Raw genomic sequence first — 15,828 nt, forward strand, 5'->3', positions numbered from 1 at the left:
GGTAATCATTCTGCTTCCTTGTGATGATAGCGACTCTAGTGCAAGATAACCAAAGTGGCACTCTGTTATCTGGCAAGATAACACGATCGCATTCGTTTACCCTGCATCACAGACGCTATCTCCCGCGCCTCTGGCGAGATAAGGAGGCGGGTCGCTATCGTACACTCGCTCGTGTACGATAGCGAGTGGGTCGTGATAACCAAACACGGCAAGATAACCAGGTACAGTCGTACTCACGCTCCACCACGACGTACGACCTGGCTGGTGGGGAGGAGGAGCTGACGATGTTGTGGGCGTGGCAGAAGTACACGTCTGTGTCGGCTCTGGTGGCTGATTCAATCACAAGGCGGGCCACCCCAACACCTGACCCCAGGATAGGACCTGAACTGTGGCGTGAAGAGGTTGTACTGATGAGTCTGGACTGTGGTGGTGATGTGGCAGTGTGGTAGTGGGGGTGGTGGTGGTAGTGTGGTGGTGTGGTGATGTGGTAGTGTGGTGGTGATAGTGCTAGTGTGGTGGTGGTAGTGTGGTGGTGATGTGGTAGTGGTAGTGTGGTGGTTGTGTGGTAGTGTGATGGTGTGGTAGTGGTAGTGTGGTAGTGGTAGTGTGGTGGTGGTGGTGGTGTGGGAGTGATTGTGTGGTGGTGGTGGTGATAGTAGTAGTGTGGTTGTGGTGGTGTGGTGGTTGTGTGGTGGTGGTGTGGTGGTGGTAGTGTAGTGGTAGTGTGGTGGTGGTGGTGGTGTGGGAGTGATTGTGTGGTGGTGGTGGTGATAGTAGTAGTGTGGTAGGTGGTGTGGTGGTGGTAGTGTGGTGGTTGTGTGGTAGTGTGATGGTGTGGTAGTGGTAGTGTGGTGGTTGTGTGGTAGTGTGATGGTGTGGTAGTGGTAGTGTGGTAGTGGCAGTGTGGTGGTGGTGGTGTGGTGGTGGTGGTAGTGTGGTAGTGGTGGTGTGGTGGTTGTGTGGTAGTGGTGGTGTGGTGGTGGTGTGGTGGAGGAGTTTTGCCACAGTGTGTGGTGGGCAAGGACATGATTCATTGTACATTTTACCCAGACTCTGATTGCCACCAGAGTAACACAAAGACAACAGGAGACTTTGAAGAAATTTATCAATTTATTCTTTAATTACTTTACTTTGATATTCACATATTTGTTTGCCACATAAAAACGAAGGAAAATTCAAGATTTAGATATCTAATAGCAAGGTTATTTGTCATGAATTGTGGTCAAGTTATATGACACACGTTACTCTGAAACTGTATGACACTAACTGTTGTAAGACTACATGACACAAGTTGTCATAAACCTGTATGACACAAGCTGTCATAAACCTGTATGACACAAGATGTCATCAAGATGTATGTCACAATATGTCATAAGATTGTATGACAAGTTGTTGCGAAGCTGTGTGACACATGTTGTAAGACGCAAGTTGTTGCGAAGATATAGGATAAAAAGTTGTCATAAAGCTATATGACACAAGATGTCATAAAGCTATATGACACGATATGTCATCAAGCTATATGACACGATATGTCATAAAGCTATATGACACAAGATGTCATGAAGCTATATGGCACAAATTCTTGCAAATCTACATGACGCAAAATTCATGCTTCATACATGTCAAATTTCAAATGTATGACTGAAGAAGAAAAATATTTATATAATACAAAAATATGTGCACACAATATAGGGAAAAAAGTCTACATTTTGCAACGTTGAATAAAAATCCTACATGATAAACGAGTCGAATCATGAAAAATGAATAGTAAAACTCAATGCAGGACATTTAGCGAATTTATAATTGCAGAGGGAATAAATGTATGAAAAAAATATGGAAATTCATTTAAAAAAAAGTAAGAGAAATGTTTTAACAGATCTTGCGCTGAGCCAGACGGGTTGGGAGAGGGTTGCAACAGACATATTGTGAGCGTTGAACTGAAGGTTTCTGGTCCATGTGAGAGGAGGGGAGAAGGGCAGTCTCACTCACCTGTTGTGAGTGTGGACCAGGATGGACCGGGTACCTGGTCCAGGTGAGGTGGGGGACGACTTGTCACTCACCTGTTGTAGGTATGGACCGGGTACCTGGTCCAGGTGAGGTGGGGGACGACTTGTCACTCACCTGTTGTAGGTATGGACCGGGTACCTGGTCCAGGTGAGGAGGGGGACGACTTGCCACTCACCTGTTGTAGGTATGGACCGGGTACCTGGTCCAGGTGAGGTGGGGGACGACTTGTCACTCACCTGTTGTAGGTATGGACCGGGTACCTGGTCCAGGTGAGGTGGGGCGCTGGATTACCCCCGGCGGAGCACTGGGTATTCACTCGACCACCTTCCTTGACCATCAAACGTTCCGTTGTCTCTACGTTCTCTGGACCATCTGTTAACAGGAGGACAAAACAGAGAACACATACATAGTTTTAATCTACCTACAGAGGGTAGCATTATCGCCCTGGCTAGCCATCGACCTCTCTACCCATCTCGGAATCTACCTGCGCCTCGTCTCCCAAAGGGGATTCGAACCCTCCGACGTGGAGGTGATCATGATAACATAAACAGGTAATGAATAGAGAAAATAACTTTATATATTACGAGTTTGAACAAGAAAAATATTTGAAGAGAAATTTGCAGAGTTGCTCAGAGCCATCGAAGAGTCAAAACTAAAACGTTTTATTGGTAATCAAGGGTGCTAATGGCCATATGAAACGTTTCCCGATAATTGCCAACGTTTCTTGCCTGACATCAGAACGTTTTCGTTGAGTCTGTGTGTTACTGACGTAGATGATTTAAGTCTACAGGTTTGACGTTCGAGAAGGAGGCGTTCTTTTAGGGTTAGTGTGTTCACTAGACTAGAAGGATGTAGAGAATCATATACAAGATTTACTTAAGACTTATAGATGGAAAAAGTCCAGGATCCTGGAGTCCAGGTGGAAGTCCAAAATCCTGGAGTCCAGGTGGAAGTCCAGAATCCTGGAGACCAGGTGGAAGTCCAGAATGCTGGAGTCCAGGTGGAAGTCCAGAATCCTGGAGTCCAGGTGGAAGTCCAGAATGCTGGAGACCAGGTGGAAGTCAAGCAGACTTGTGGAAGTCTGGAGGGGTGTGTGGTGGGTGGGTGGAGGCAGATGCCTTGTTGTGGGGTTGGGGGAGGGGACACTGAGGTGGAAACCAAGCTGTGTTGTACTCACACTGGACGTTGAGGTAGAAGGAAGCGTTGACGGCGCCCCTCTGGCTGTAGGCGCTGACGAAGTAGTAACCAGTGTGTTGCCTGCTGACCCTACCCAGCTGCAGCTGTTGACCCGTTCCCATCAGCGTCTCTTGCCCACGACGCCACCAGTACCTGAAGGAGGGAAGGAGGGAAGGGAAGGTGGTTACATCTGAAGGAGGGAAGGAGGGAAGGGAAGGTGGTTACATGTGTGTTAGGTCCTCCTCATACACCTGTACCTTAAACCCTCCACATCTGAGACTCATCTGTAACTTACACCCTCACACCTGAGACACACCTGTAACTTACACCCTCCACACCTGAGACACACCTGTAACTTACACCCCCAAACCTGAGACTCATCTGTAACTTACACCCTCACACCTGAGACTCATCTGTAACTTACACCCTCACACCTAAGAATCATCTGTAACTTACATCCCTACACCTGAGACACGCCTGTAACTTAAATCCCCACACCTGAGGCTCATCTGTAACTTACATCCTCACACCTGAGACACACCTACACTGTTGAACGGCAAAGTCAACCGTTTCCTAGTAAATTTTACTTGTTGAACGGGAATCCAGCCGTTTACTGGTAGTATATACCTGTTAAACAAGCCGTTGGCTAGTTAAATGTGCCTGTTGAACGGGAATCTAGCCGTTTGCTGGTAATATATACCTGTTAAACAAGCTGTTTGCTAGTAATATATACCTGTTGAATGGTAATCCAGCCATTTGCTAGCGAAATATACCTGTTGAAGCAACTGTTAGTTATGGGAAATATACAAATATAATATCTAGATTATTCAGTGTCTTAAATGCCATCAAATACTTCACTAAAGTTATATTTAATTGAATATCGACAACTTTTGTTGAACCCAAATGTGAGTATGAACAGCAAGGTTGCTCATTCACTCAAGGAGAGACAGAAGTCTTCTGGAGGAGACGCAATATCAGATATTCTATAAGAATGTATTCATACGAATACATCAACCGATGTTATATAGAATAGTGAAATATGAAGGACTTAATTCTATTGTCTTGATATCAAGTGCGTTGTTTGAGACGAGAAGGAAAAAAGATCGACTGGAGAACTTAGGTTATTAAGGAAGTTGTGAAGGGAGGAAGTTATTAAGGGAGGAAGTTGTGAAGGGAGGAAGTTGTGAAATGAGGAAGTTATTAAGGGAGGAAGTTGTGAGGGGAGGAAGTTAGTAAGGGAGGAAGTTGTGAAGGGAGGAAGTTATTAAGGGAGGAAGTTGTGAGGGGAGGAAGTTAGTAAGGGAGGAAGTTGTGAAGGGAGGAAGTTATTAAGGGAGGAAGTTGTGAAGGGAGGAAGTTATTAAGGGAAGAAGTTGTGAAGGGAGGAAGTTATTAAGGGAGGAAGTTGTGAAGGGAGGAAGTTATTAAGGGAGGAAGTTGTGAAGGGAGGAAGTTCTTAAGGGAGGAAGTTGTGATGCAGAACTAGACGTCTTAAATAGATTACGGGAAAATGTGTGTCAAGAATTGGACAAATGTTAACGAAACTATGTGATACAAAGATTGGGTTATAGATTGTAAGATGATACAAAGATTGGGCTGTAGATTGTATGTGACACAAGGATTGGGTTATAGATTGTAAGATGATACAAAGATTGGGTTGTAGATTGTATGTGACACAAGGATTGGGTTATAGATTGTAAGATGATACAAAGATTGGGTTGTAGATTGTATATGACACAATGATTGGGTTATAGATTGTAAGATGATACAAAGATTGGGCTGTAGATTTTATATGACACAAGGATTGGGTTATAGATTGTAAGATGATACAAAGATTGGGTTGTAGATTGTATATGACACAAGGATTGGGTTATAGATTGTAAGATGATACAAAGATTGGGTTGTAGATTGTATGTGACACAAAGATTGGGTTATAGATTGTAGAATATATGATACAAAGATTGGGTTGCAGATTGTACGATACATGATACAAGAAGATTGGGTTACTGATTGGCTTCTAAGAGGCGAATTCTCCCTCCTCGTATAGATGATTGGAAATACGAATAGGTAATCATACCCATACCAACACAGACACAGACACATAGACACAAACACATATATGTAAGCACAATCACAAACGCACATACAGGTACATACAAACACACATACACAAACATCCACCCACACACACAGACACAGAGATACACACACACACACACACACACGCACACACACACACACACACACACACACACACACACACACACGCACACACACACACAATTCACACACACACACAACTCACACACACACACACAACTCACACACACACACAACTCACACACACACACAACTCACACACACACACTCACACACACACACACACACACACACACACACTCACACTCACACACACATACACACAAACACACACTCACACTCACACACACATACACACACAGACACTCACACACTCACACTCACACACACACAACACGTCATGGCTGTGGTCGTATTCGTCACATGTAAACAAAAAAGCGTAAAAAAGTAATATTTTCAAAATACAGGAAAGATAAGCCACATCTGTTGGAGTATTTTATTTCTTTCATAATTTTTGATGACGTCAGCATTTCATACAATATTTTTCAAAACACAGGGAACACAGCAAATCATTTTGCCCATCTGTTGGTTACATTTTTATGAATGTATTACAAGGAATACAGGAACGCATGAAATGGGGATACAGGAATGCATGGAATGGGGAATGCAGGGACACATGGAGCAGAGTACATGGGGAACAGTTATTTCAAGTCATCATACATTCATCAGGGGTTAACTATCGAACGTGTGTGTGTGTGTGTGATAATAGATAAATAAATATGTATATATATATATATATATATATATATATATATATATATATATATATATATATATATACTTGGACCACAACATACCTGTGCCCCTGTGCCATCTCGACCATTGTATAAGAATATAAACATTCATAAGACCCCGTCTCCCATCCACTCGCTTGCACGCAACACTTCCTTCACTTCATTAAGACATTTCGCTTTCACTGCTTCGTCAGTAAGTCTGGTGTCATTTCCCCACTGTAAAAGCATCTGTTTACGTCTTGTATAATCTATTCTATGGTTATTATTGTCATCGGTCAGTCATATCCTCGCCACTTACACCATCATTGTCAAATTGATTGAGGAGCCACAAAACCCGTCCCTATGTTTATGATATTCACTCGCCTCTGCTGATGTCTTCGATCTATACAACCAGACATCGTTCGTAAAGTAACCTGCAAGAATATATTCCTCGAGAAGATAAAGAGGTGGAGAGAGGAGGAGAGAACTGGGGACATAGGGGGGTCGAGAGAGAGAGAGAGAGAGAGAGAGAGAGAGAGAGAGAGAGAGAGAGGCAGGAGAATAGAGAACAAATGAGAGAGAGGAATGATAATTGTTGAGATTTACACAAGTGTTCCACTTTAAGCAGGTCGTAAAAAGATACATGAATTATATTCCCTGCTCGGCCCATGGGAGTGGAAAATATCCAACCGTGGTTTAATAAGACGTCACAAAAATATGTCATAAAACAAGGGAGCTGGAGGGGAATTTTACATAAAAGGCGTCACATTAATGGCAACCAGGCAGATAATACATGCATGCATCCTGCTATTTTGTAGACCCCGAGAGCTGAGAGGGGAGCTGTCTGAGCCATCCTGGAAACCCCATGGTATACAACTTCTGCTCGGAAAAGAAAAGAAGAAAAAAAGATTGAAACTCTGTCCAAATGTCGAGAATCCTTTTCTCCGTGACTTGAATTAGTCATAGGATGGATTCGTCTCTCCTTGGAGTCCTACCCTCACATCTGACTAGCTCTAAGTACTCATCACCCCCAGTCTAATCTTAAAACACGACTCGCTTCCTCTCAACTGCAGTGTTTGATCTCTCTCTCCCTATTCTACAGCTATTACTCCGGTGTCTGCGCCAGATAACTGGTCGCTTATGTGCCCTCGCCTTTAGACAGTACAATATCCAGCAAGTTACATGATTCCTGTGTGACTACTGGTTAATCAAAGATCACTGGCCATTGCGACGTCTATTTCCTTCCCTACACCGATAAGCTTTGGAGATTTTTTGTTTATGTCTGTGTTGAAATATAGGACTTGACAGAGAAGAGATAGATGGAAATCTCTAATGTATCTCATGTATAAGTTTAATGTATTTTTCTTATGATTCTATTTAGAAAGTTGTGGGATAAGCAGCTGCAGTAAACATTTCCTTAAAAAGTTTGATATATTTGTATAGTTTCAGCTGACCAGACAGACCACCATCTTAGAAAAAAGAACGTCATAATCACCTGTATTGTTCATCCAATTTGGGCCAAGGTCAGGTCAGGGCTGGTTATTGTGGGGTCATAAGACTGACCTGAAAGGGTCAGGTCAGGTCAGGTCGCTGAGGGGTCACACAAGACTGACCTGAGAGGACCAGGGTTGCGTCAGGTCAGGTCAGGTCACTGCGGGGTCACACAAGACTGACCTGAGAGGGCCAGGGTTGAGTCAGGTCAGGTCAGGTCACTGAGGGGTCACACAAGACTGACCTGAGAGGACCAGGGTTGAGTCAGGTCAGGTCAGGTCACTGAGGGGTCACACAAGACTGACCTGAGAGGACCAGGGTTGAGTCAGGTCAGGTCAGGTCACTGAGGGGTCACACAAGACTGACCTGAGAGGACCAGGGTTGAGTCAGGTCAGGTCAGGTCACTGAAGGGTCACACGAGACTGACCTGAGAGGGCCAGGGTTGGCAGCAGCAGCAGCGTGAACCACAAGGTCGGCTCCCTCGTACACGTCTATCTGGGGCGGCGGCTTTGAGACCCACACCGGCGGATCTGCTGGGGAGAGGGGGCATGACAGTGCTATAACGAGGGATGGAAATCTGTCAGGGGAAGATAGCGCTATGCTGTGGGGGGAGGGGGTGGGTGGGGAGGAATCCTATCAGATGAAGATAATGCTATACGAGGAGGGGATCTATCAGAGATAGATAGTGCTATACTAGGAGTACTATCAGGGGGTGAAAGGAACATGACAGTATTATATCAGGGGAAGAAGTTATGATACCGTTGTATCAGGGGGACCTGTGTGTGTGTGTGTGTGTGTGTGTGTGTGTGTGTGTGTGTGTGTGTATGTGTCTTGAATTCCAGTGAACACAAGACCTTGTACAGCTGAGTATCTCCAGAGCACCTGGAACAAGACACCGCCAGCAGCAGCTTCAGCGGTGGTACACACGCGTCCTTCCCCACCCACCACTCCAACACCAGCAAATTGAGAGACCCAGACGAAATGCACTCGAGAACACCTCTAATTCCTAGTCCTAATTCCTAGTCCTAATTCCGGGTCTCATATCCTGCTAATGTAAAAGTGTTTCAACTCCCATGAAACTGAGTGAAATTTTTTTTCACTCTCTCTCACTCTCTTTCCTAATCGACTGGGAAGCCATTCCCTGCAAAAGACAGCCTCGTTTCTTTTAATTCCCCAATTAGAATCTTTAGAGTTGGAATATTCCTACATGTAATTACCTTCCGCTACAGTTGTTAACACTTCTGTGATATGATCAAACATATCTCACTGCAGTTGTGGGATATACTCAACATACCACATACCACAGCTATATCTCCGTGTGATGTACTCCACACATCTTACCACAGCTATATCCTTCTATGATATACTCAACATATCTCACTACCGCTATATTCCTTTGTGACATACTCAACACACCACATCTTCCTTGAAACCCATCAAAGAAATACGTGACAGAAGAAAGTATATTCATGTTTCATAACAGCTCAAATGAACCGATGCTGGGTATAGCTGACAGGGCCTCGATAGTTAGCTAACTCCCTCATAAACCATTAGATAGTTAAATATCAGAAAGCCATTTGTTTTAGAAAATCTATGACGGGGTCTCAAGGCTGTACACCAGCTTTTGGATTGCATGACCTGACCAACCTTCCCAAGGGTCGTACCGTCGTGTTCAAGGGTCGCACCGTCGTGCTCAAGGGTCGCACCGTCGTGCTCAAGGGTCGCACCGTCGTGCTCAAGGGTCGTACCGTCGTGTTCGAGGGTCGCACCGTCGTGTTCAAGGGTCGTGCACCGTCGTGTTCAAGGGTCGTACCGTCGTGTTCAAGGGTCGCACTAACGAAGGCAGGGGGAGGGGTGGGGTCAACGACCCTTAACCTAGGGAAATTGGCCAAGACACAGAACAGCTAATCCCCCCCCTCTCTCTCTCTCTCTCTCTCTCTCTCTCTCTCTCTCTCTCTCTCTCTCTCTCTCTCTCTCTCTCTCTCTCTCTCTCTCTCTCTCCACCAGGAAGGGCGTGGGAACTAGACCCCTTCAACAAGGGAACTACAGCTCTTTTCTCCAATGAGTTACCATTCCCTGAGGTACAGGGGGAACTCAACGCGAGAGACTATATCCAAAACTAATATATTTCCGATAATCATATGTATGTCTATATGTCTATATGCATGTATATATGTATGTCTCTATGTCTATATGCATGTATATATGTATGTCTATATGTCTATATGCATGTATATATGTATGTCTATATGCATGTATATATGTATGTATATATGCCTATATGCATGTATATATGTATGTATATATGTCTATATGCATGTATACATACGAATGTATATATGTAATCTATATATACTAAGGGGGGGGGAGGGAATGCGAGTATTTACGAATACTTACAATGATACTTCTACCAAGAGGCAGGGCTAGCGCGTAGCGCTCACCACTAGAAAATCGAGGGTAACATAAAATGAGTCGTGTGTGTGTGTGTGTGTGTGTGTGTGTGTGTGTGTGTGTGTGTGTGTGTGTGTGTGTCACGTGCGAGACGGGGGAGAGTGTGTTGGGTGGATGCCAGCAGCCCACGTGTGGGTGAGGCAGAGAGGGGTAAGATAGCCACCTGGGACAAGGGAATGAAACTTGAAAGACACTGAAGTGCTGGGTCACTTAACGCAGCTGCCTCTCAAAGCCTTTCCGATGAGAGAGAGAGAGAGAGAGAGAGAGAGAGAGAGAGAGAGAGAGAGTATAAATGGATCCTTCAGCTCTCAATCCTATACAGGGATATGTTGTTATCTACCATACATCTACCACACGTCTACTCTAATTAATCCCCAACAAAGAGACTTCATTATAACACATGTTTACTCCATTTGTGATCCATATTTAACTCCATCAACATTGCATCACCGCTAAGGTTTTGTTTACAAACACGAGACACACTTGGGGAGATAACAAGTGAATAATAACATTCACTTGTGAGTCGCATTTACCCACAGGGCCGTCTAACACATATTGAGACCCACAAAGACGTGTGTGAAGCTTACCTCAGATGCCCTTTGACTCAACATTGTGAGTTTCTGACAACAGCTCACTTGCCTCTTTGCTGCCAACAGCTCTCCTTCCAGTGTTGCTGACAACAGATCACACGCTACCATTAAAAAGTTAATCGTTTCTAAAAGCTTTTAATATGAGAGTGTTAACCTTATAGTTTACAAGTGAGTGAGGTTGTCTTGGTTATTGGTGGGTCCTTCTTCGCTCCCACCAGACGTACTGTCTTGTCCGCACACACACACACACACACACACACACACACACACACACACACATACACACAAACAAACGTTTAAGTCAGACCCAAAATGGTTTTGTAGGGAAATTAGGTCATGGATAACGAACCTTTTGGATTTCTACTGGAGAGGGAGCTCTGTCTTAAAACAAAATTGGAAAAAATGAGTAGATTGTTTGCATCTTTGTATCTGAACTGCCAGAAATGATACGACACTGTGTCACACACATGACACTGTGCCACGCTGGTGACACTGTGCCACATGGGAGGTGAGCCAAAATGCTGGATCACCAGGTAGGAATAAAAGGGAGACTCTTTCGTTGTCTAGAATTACCATAGAAACCTTCCCGAAATGAATGGAGGTAAACAGTGGAGTGCCACAAGGTTCTCTCCTGGGACCATTCCTCCTCTTGACCTGCTGCTCTCTCCTTGTCCTTCAGGTATTACTTCGGCTGTTTGAGTAAGTTAACTTACGAAAGATATTTACTTAAGAGAGATGTTTTCGTCTCCTTTCTTAACGTTCTTTAGCTGCTACATTGGAAAGACTTCAGCTTCTGTAGTGTGAGGACATTAGCTGCTGAAGTTAAGCTACTTTTTAGCTCCTTAAGCTGGACAACTTCGGCAAAAGCAGTTGAAGGATTTTAGCTGCTGAAGTTGAGGAGACTTTAGCTGTGGTAGTTAAAGGTCTTAAGCTGATGTAGCAGAATAACTTTGTGATGAAAAGGAAATATTTCTCTTAATGTATTGAGAAAAGTCATAAAGATTACCCTACACTGTGTATAGATCCCTTCCTGTCAGCCATCTTAATAGTTCATCCAGGAAGAATTCTTCCCAGTGGCATCGTATCCCTCATGGCCCCATTTTCCCAGTGGCATCGTATCCCTCATGGCCCCATTTTCCCAGTGGCACCATCGTCCACTGGTACTATCGTCTCACTGGCACCATCTTCCCAGTGACACAATCATCTCAGTGGCCCTATGTTCCAGTGGCATTATCTTCCCAGTGGCATCACCTCCCTAGTGGCCCCATTTCCCCAGTGGCATCATCTCCCTAGTGGCCCCATTTCCCCAGTGGCATCACCTCCCTAGTGGCCCCATTTCCCCAGTGGCATCATCTCCCTAGTGGCCCCATTTCCCCAGTGGCATCATCTCCCTAGTGGCCCCATTTCCCCAGTGGCATCATCTCCCTATTGCCATCACAGTGGCATCATCTTCCTAGTGGCACCATTTTTCCAGCTACACCATCTTCCCAGTGGTGCCATATTTCCAGTGGCACCACCTCCCTAGTGGCACCATCTCACACGTTTGGTAAGAAAGTGTTGATGTTTATTATCCAAGTTATGGCCTCCCTACCCCAGCGCCAACATGGCCTCCATTGCCAAGCTTTCCAGAGCTGTGTATAAATCTTAAGCTGGGCTGAAAGCTTATTCTAAGATCGTGCAAGTCTGGCGTATCTTATTAAGCTGAGAATTTTCAGAATGGATTCTTCTTAAAGTTTCTGATGATGGTGCAAACCTTTAGCGTCAGCTACTCTAACGTCAATAATTTGGGTCAAAATCTGGTGATCTATGATTCCAGATATTAAGAAGAAACAAAACACTGTCGCTTACGGGTATCTAATGGTAATTTGATACTGTTTTGTTACATTACGTCATCTATTAATTCTCCTCTAAGGGATTGGTGAATCATTGTTTTGATTAGATTATAACCTAATCTCCTGGTTTTTTTTTTCTCCTACGTCGTTCATTATTGAAGGAACCCCTATTTAAAGATCCAATTAAGGATCAAAAGCAGAGTAGTGAGAGAATACTAATGTGTTGGTATCTAATTACCTTTTTGTAATTACCTATTTATACTGCACGGCAGGGAGTTCTACACTCACGGGGCCCCGTCTCTTTGTGTGTGTGTGTGTGTGTGTGTGTGTGTGTGTGTGTGTGTAAAGCAGCAGTCAATAAAACAACTGATGTTACTCAGTAAAGCAACAAAGTTGTAAGGTAAATACTGGAGTTATTCAATAAAGTAATAAAGTAACCAGGGCCACTAGTGCTTCTCAATAAAGTAGTAAAGTAAAACTTTACTTAAGGAGGAGGTGGAGTGGGAGAGGGGTCAGTAAAGTAACAAAAACATGGGTTCGGTGTTACTTTATAAAGTAACAAGATAAGGCATTATTTCTGGAGGACCTGGAGCGCCAGAGGGGGGCAGTAAAGTAACAATAAGAGATCTTGGGTGTCACTTAATAAAGTAGTAAAGTAAGGCGTTACTTACAGAGGACTCGTAATGTCGAGGGGTTAGTAAAGTAACAAAAACATGGGTTGGGTGTTACCTGATAAAGTAGTAAAGTAAGACGTTACTTACGGAGGACTTGTAGTGTCGAGGGGTCAGTAAAGTAACAAAAAGAGGCTTTGGATGTTGCTTGATAAAGTAGTAAAGTAAGACGTTACTTACGGAGGACCTGTAGTGTGAGGGAGGTGTGGACAGGTGGTCCCAGGTGGTTCCCAGCCTCACAGTGGAAGACCTTGCCGTCGTCACCAGCTGTCGTCCTCAGCTGGAGCTCTGACCTGCCAACACACAGGAGGACGCACACGGGAGGTAAGTACCAGGGCTGTAGTGCTGTATACGGGAGTGTAGCACACGGGAGGAGAGTACATGAGGCTGGAGTACTCCATACGGGAGCGTAGCACACGGGAGGAGAGTACATGAGGCTGGAGTACTCCATACTGGAGTGTAGTACACGGGAGTAGAGTACATGGGAGCACATGGTAATGAATTACATGGGAGTACGGGGGTAAAATTAGATGATAGAAGACCTGATGGTCTATGGTGAGGTTAGCTACTGGAAGGCAGTACATGGGAAGGACAGATGACAGAAGACCTGATGGTCTATGGTGAGGTTAACTACTGGAAGACAGTACATGAAAAGGACAGAAGACAGAAGACCTGATGGTCTGTGACCAGGTTATCAACTGGGGCCTCCTAATTGGACTAGATGATTTATGAAACGTCTTTACTCAATGACATCAAAATAATGACCTTATTAAATAATCTAGGATAATCTATACCGTTTTGTTAGAGAAGCATTATATATATATATATATATATATATATATATATATATATATATATATATATATATATATATATATATATATATAGTAAAAGTTTGTGGCTATAATAGTTTGGTATCCCAGCGTTCATCATAGATACTTTTCGTGTTAAGTAGATATTAAGTAATAATTACGGTAGTTCTAATTCTCAAAGGAATGTACAAATACAGTTTAACCTCTGGCTCACGATTTCTGTCCCAGACTATTCCCTAACCTTGCTTTTTAGGTCAGATATTTGTGATTTATGGCTTTGGGAATGTTGTAGAAAAAAGTTTGGTCATCAAGGAGGACCAGCAGATGTCCCACAGGGGTTTCAAAGACACGAGTTACAACAGGAGAGAGAGAGAGAGAGAGAGAGAGAGAGAGTGAGAGAGAGAGAGAGAGAGAGAGTGAGAGAGAGAGAGAGAGAGAGAGAGAGAGAGAGAGAGAGAGAGAGACTGTAACGCCCTCGCTGTACCGGCTGGACGCGAGGGATCTAATGACCAAAGTTGCCATACCAGGTTGGCCAAGTGTGGCCAGGCAGGGAAGGAACGTCAGTGGCATCTCCCTGGCCACGGAGCGTGTGGCCAGACTCTCCGGCCAGAAGAGTGTGGCCAGGGTGCGTGGGGTCAGACTCTCTGGCCAGAAGAGTGTGGCCAGGGTGCGTGGGGTCAGACTCTCTGGCCAGAAGAGTGTGGCCAGGCTCCTCCCTGGCCAGGGAGCGTGTGGCCAGACTCTCTGGCCAGAATAGTGTGGTCAGGGTGCGTGTGGCCAGATTCTCTGGCCAGAGGAGTGTGGCCAGGCTCCTCCCTGGCCAAGAAGGGTGTGGCCAGGCTCTCTGGCCAGAAGAGTGTGGCCAGGCTCCTCCTCCTTGGCCAGGGTGCACGTGGCCAAACTAATGTTCTACTTCACGAAATTCCAGAGAATTTAAGGCAGTTTTATTTTTTTTTGCAAAATGCCAAAGGTTTTTATCATCAAACTGGAAGAAGGTTTTATTATAAAGGTTTTTGTCTTTTGCGAAATTTCAAATATTTTTTTTTTTTTTGTAGCGAAATCTCAAAAGATTTAAGCGCAAGAATTTTAATTTTTTGCAAAAAAAAAAATGGTAAAATATTTAGGGACACAGACTCTGTTTCTCTGCGAAATTCAGAAAAAAATTAAAAGATGCTTTTTCGAAAGATACAACTTTGACCTTATCACACCTGACCTCCCACACCTGACCTCCCACACCTGATCTCCCACACCTGACTTCCCACACCTGACCTCCCACACCTGACCTCCCAAACCTGACCTCCCACATCTGACCTCCCACACCTGACCTCCCACACCTGACCTCCCACACCTGACCTCCCACACCTGACCTCCCACATCTGACCTCCCACACCTGACCTCCCACACCTGACCTCCCACACCTGACCTCCCACATCTGACCTCCCACACCTGATCTCCCACACCTGACCTCCCACATCTGACCTCCCACACCTGACCTCCCACATCTGACCTCCCACACCTGATCTCCCACACCTGACCTCCCACACCTGATCTCCCACACCTGACCTCCCACACCTGACCTCCCACACCTGATCTCCCACACCTGACCTCCCACACCTGACCTCCCACACCTGACCTCCCACACCTCCAGTTTTTCCTGGACTCGAATATTTCAATGATGGACAACTGGAAAGACACATGAGACATAGCGTTGTAGCGTGGGTGATCTATGTAGCGCTGTAGCCTGGGTGATCTATGTAGCGCTGTAGCCTGGGTGATCTATGTAGCGTTGTAGCCTGGGTGATCTATGTAGCGTTGTAGCCTGGGTGATCTATGTAGCGTTGTAGCCTGGGTGATCTATGTAGCGTTGTAGCCTGGGTGATCTATGTAGCGTTGTAGCCTGGGTGATCTATGTAGCGCTGTAGCCT

At 44.8% G+C, this 15,828-nt stretch overlaps 2 protein-coding genes across 2 annotated transcripts in view; one reads left to right on the forward strand and one right to left on the reverse strand.

The window, feature by feature from the left end:
* Window positions 1-15,828, forward strand: part of NC2alpha (negative cofactor 2 alpha) — a 347,119-nt gene that overhangs the window by 47,018 nt on the left and 284,273 nt on the right. The gene's annotated exons all lie outside the window — the stretch shown is intronic.
* The window catches only part of LOC139766102 (nephrin-like), a 199,501-nt gene that overhangs the window by 16,571 nt on the left and 167,102 nt on the right, over window positions 1-15,828 (reverse strand). The window contains exons 13-17 of the mRNA XM_071694263.1: window positions 13,272-13,384; window positions 7,975-8,077; window positions 3,185-3,336; window positions 2,244-2,379; window positions 238-386 (exon numbers count right to left, since the gene is read on the reverse strand). Coding sequence (XP_071550364.1) covers window positions 238-386; window positions 2,244-2,379; window positions 3,185-3,336; window positions 7,975-8,077; window positions 13,272-13,384 — 653 coding nt within the window. The remainder of the gene's footprint in view (window positions 1-237; window positions 387-2,243; window positions 2,380-3,184; window positions 3,337-7,974; window positions 8,078-13,271; window positions 13,385-15,828) is intronic.

This window comes from Panulirus ornatus, chromosome 57 (assembly GCF_036320965.1).
Source record: "Panulirus ornatus isolate Po-2019 chromosome 57, ASM3632096v1, whole genome shotgun sequence".
Taxonomy (NCBI): Eukaryota; Metazoa; Arthropoda; class Malacostraca; order Decapoda; family Palinuridae; genus Panulirus; species Panulirus ornatus.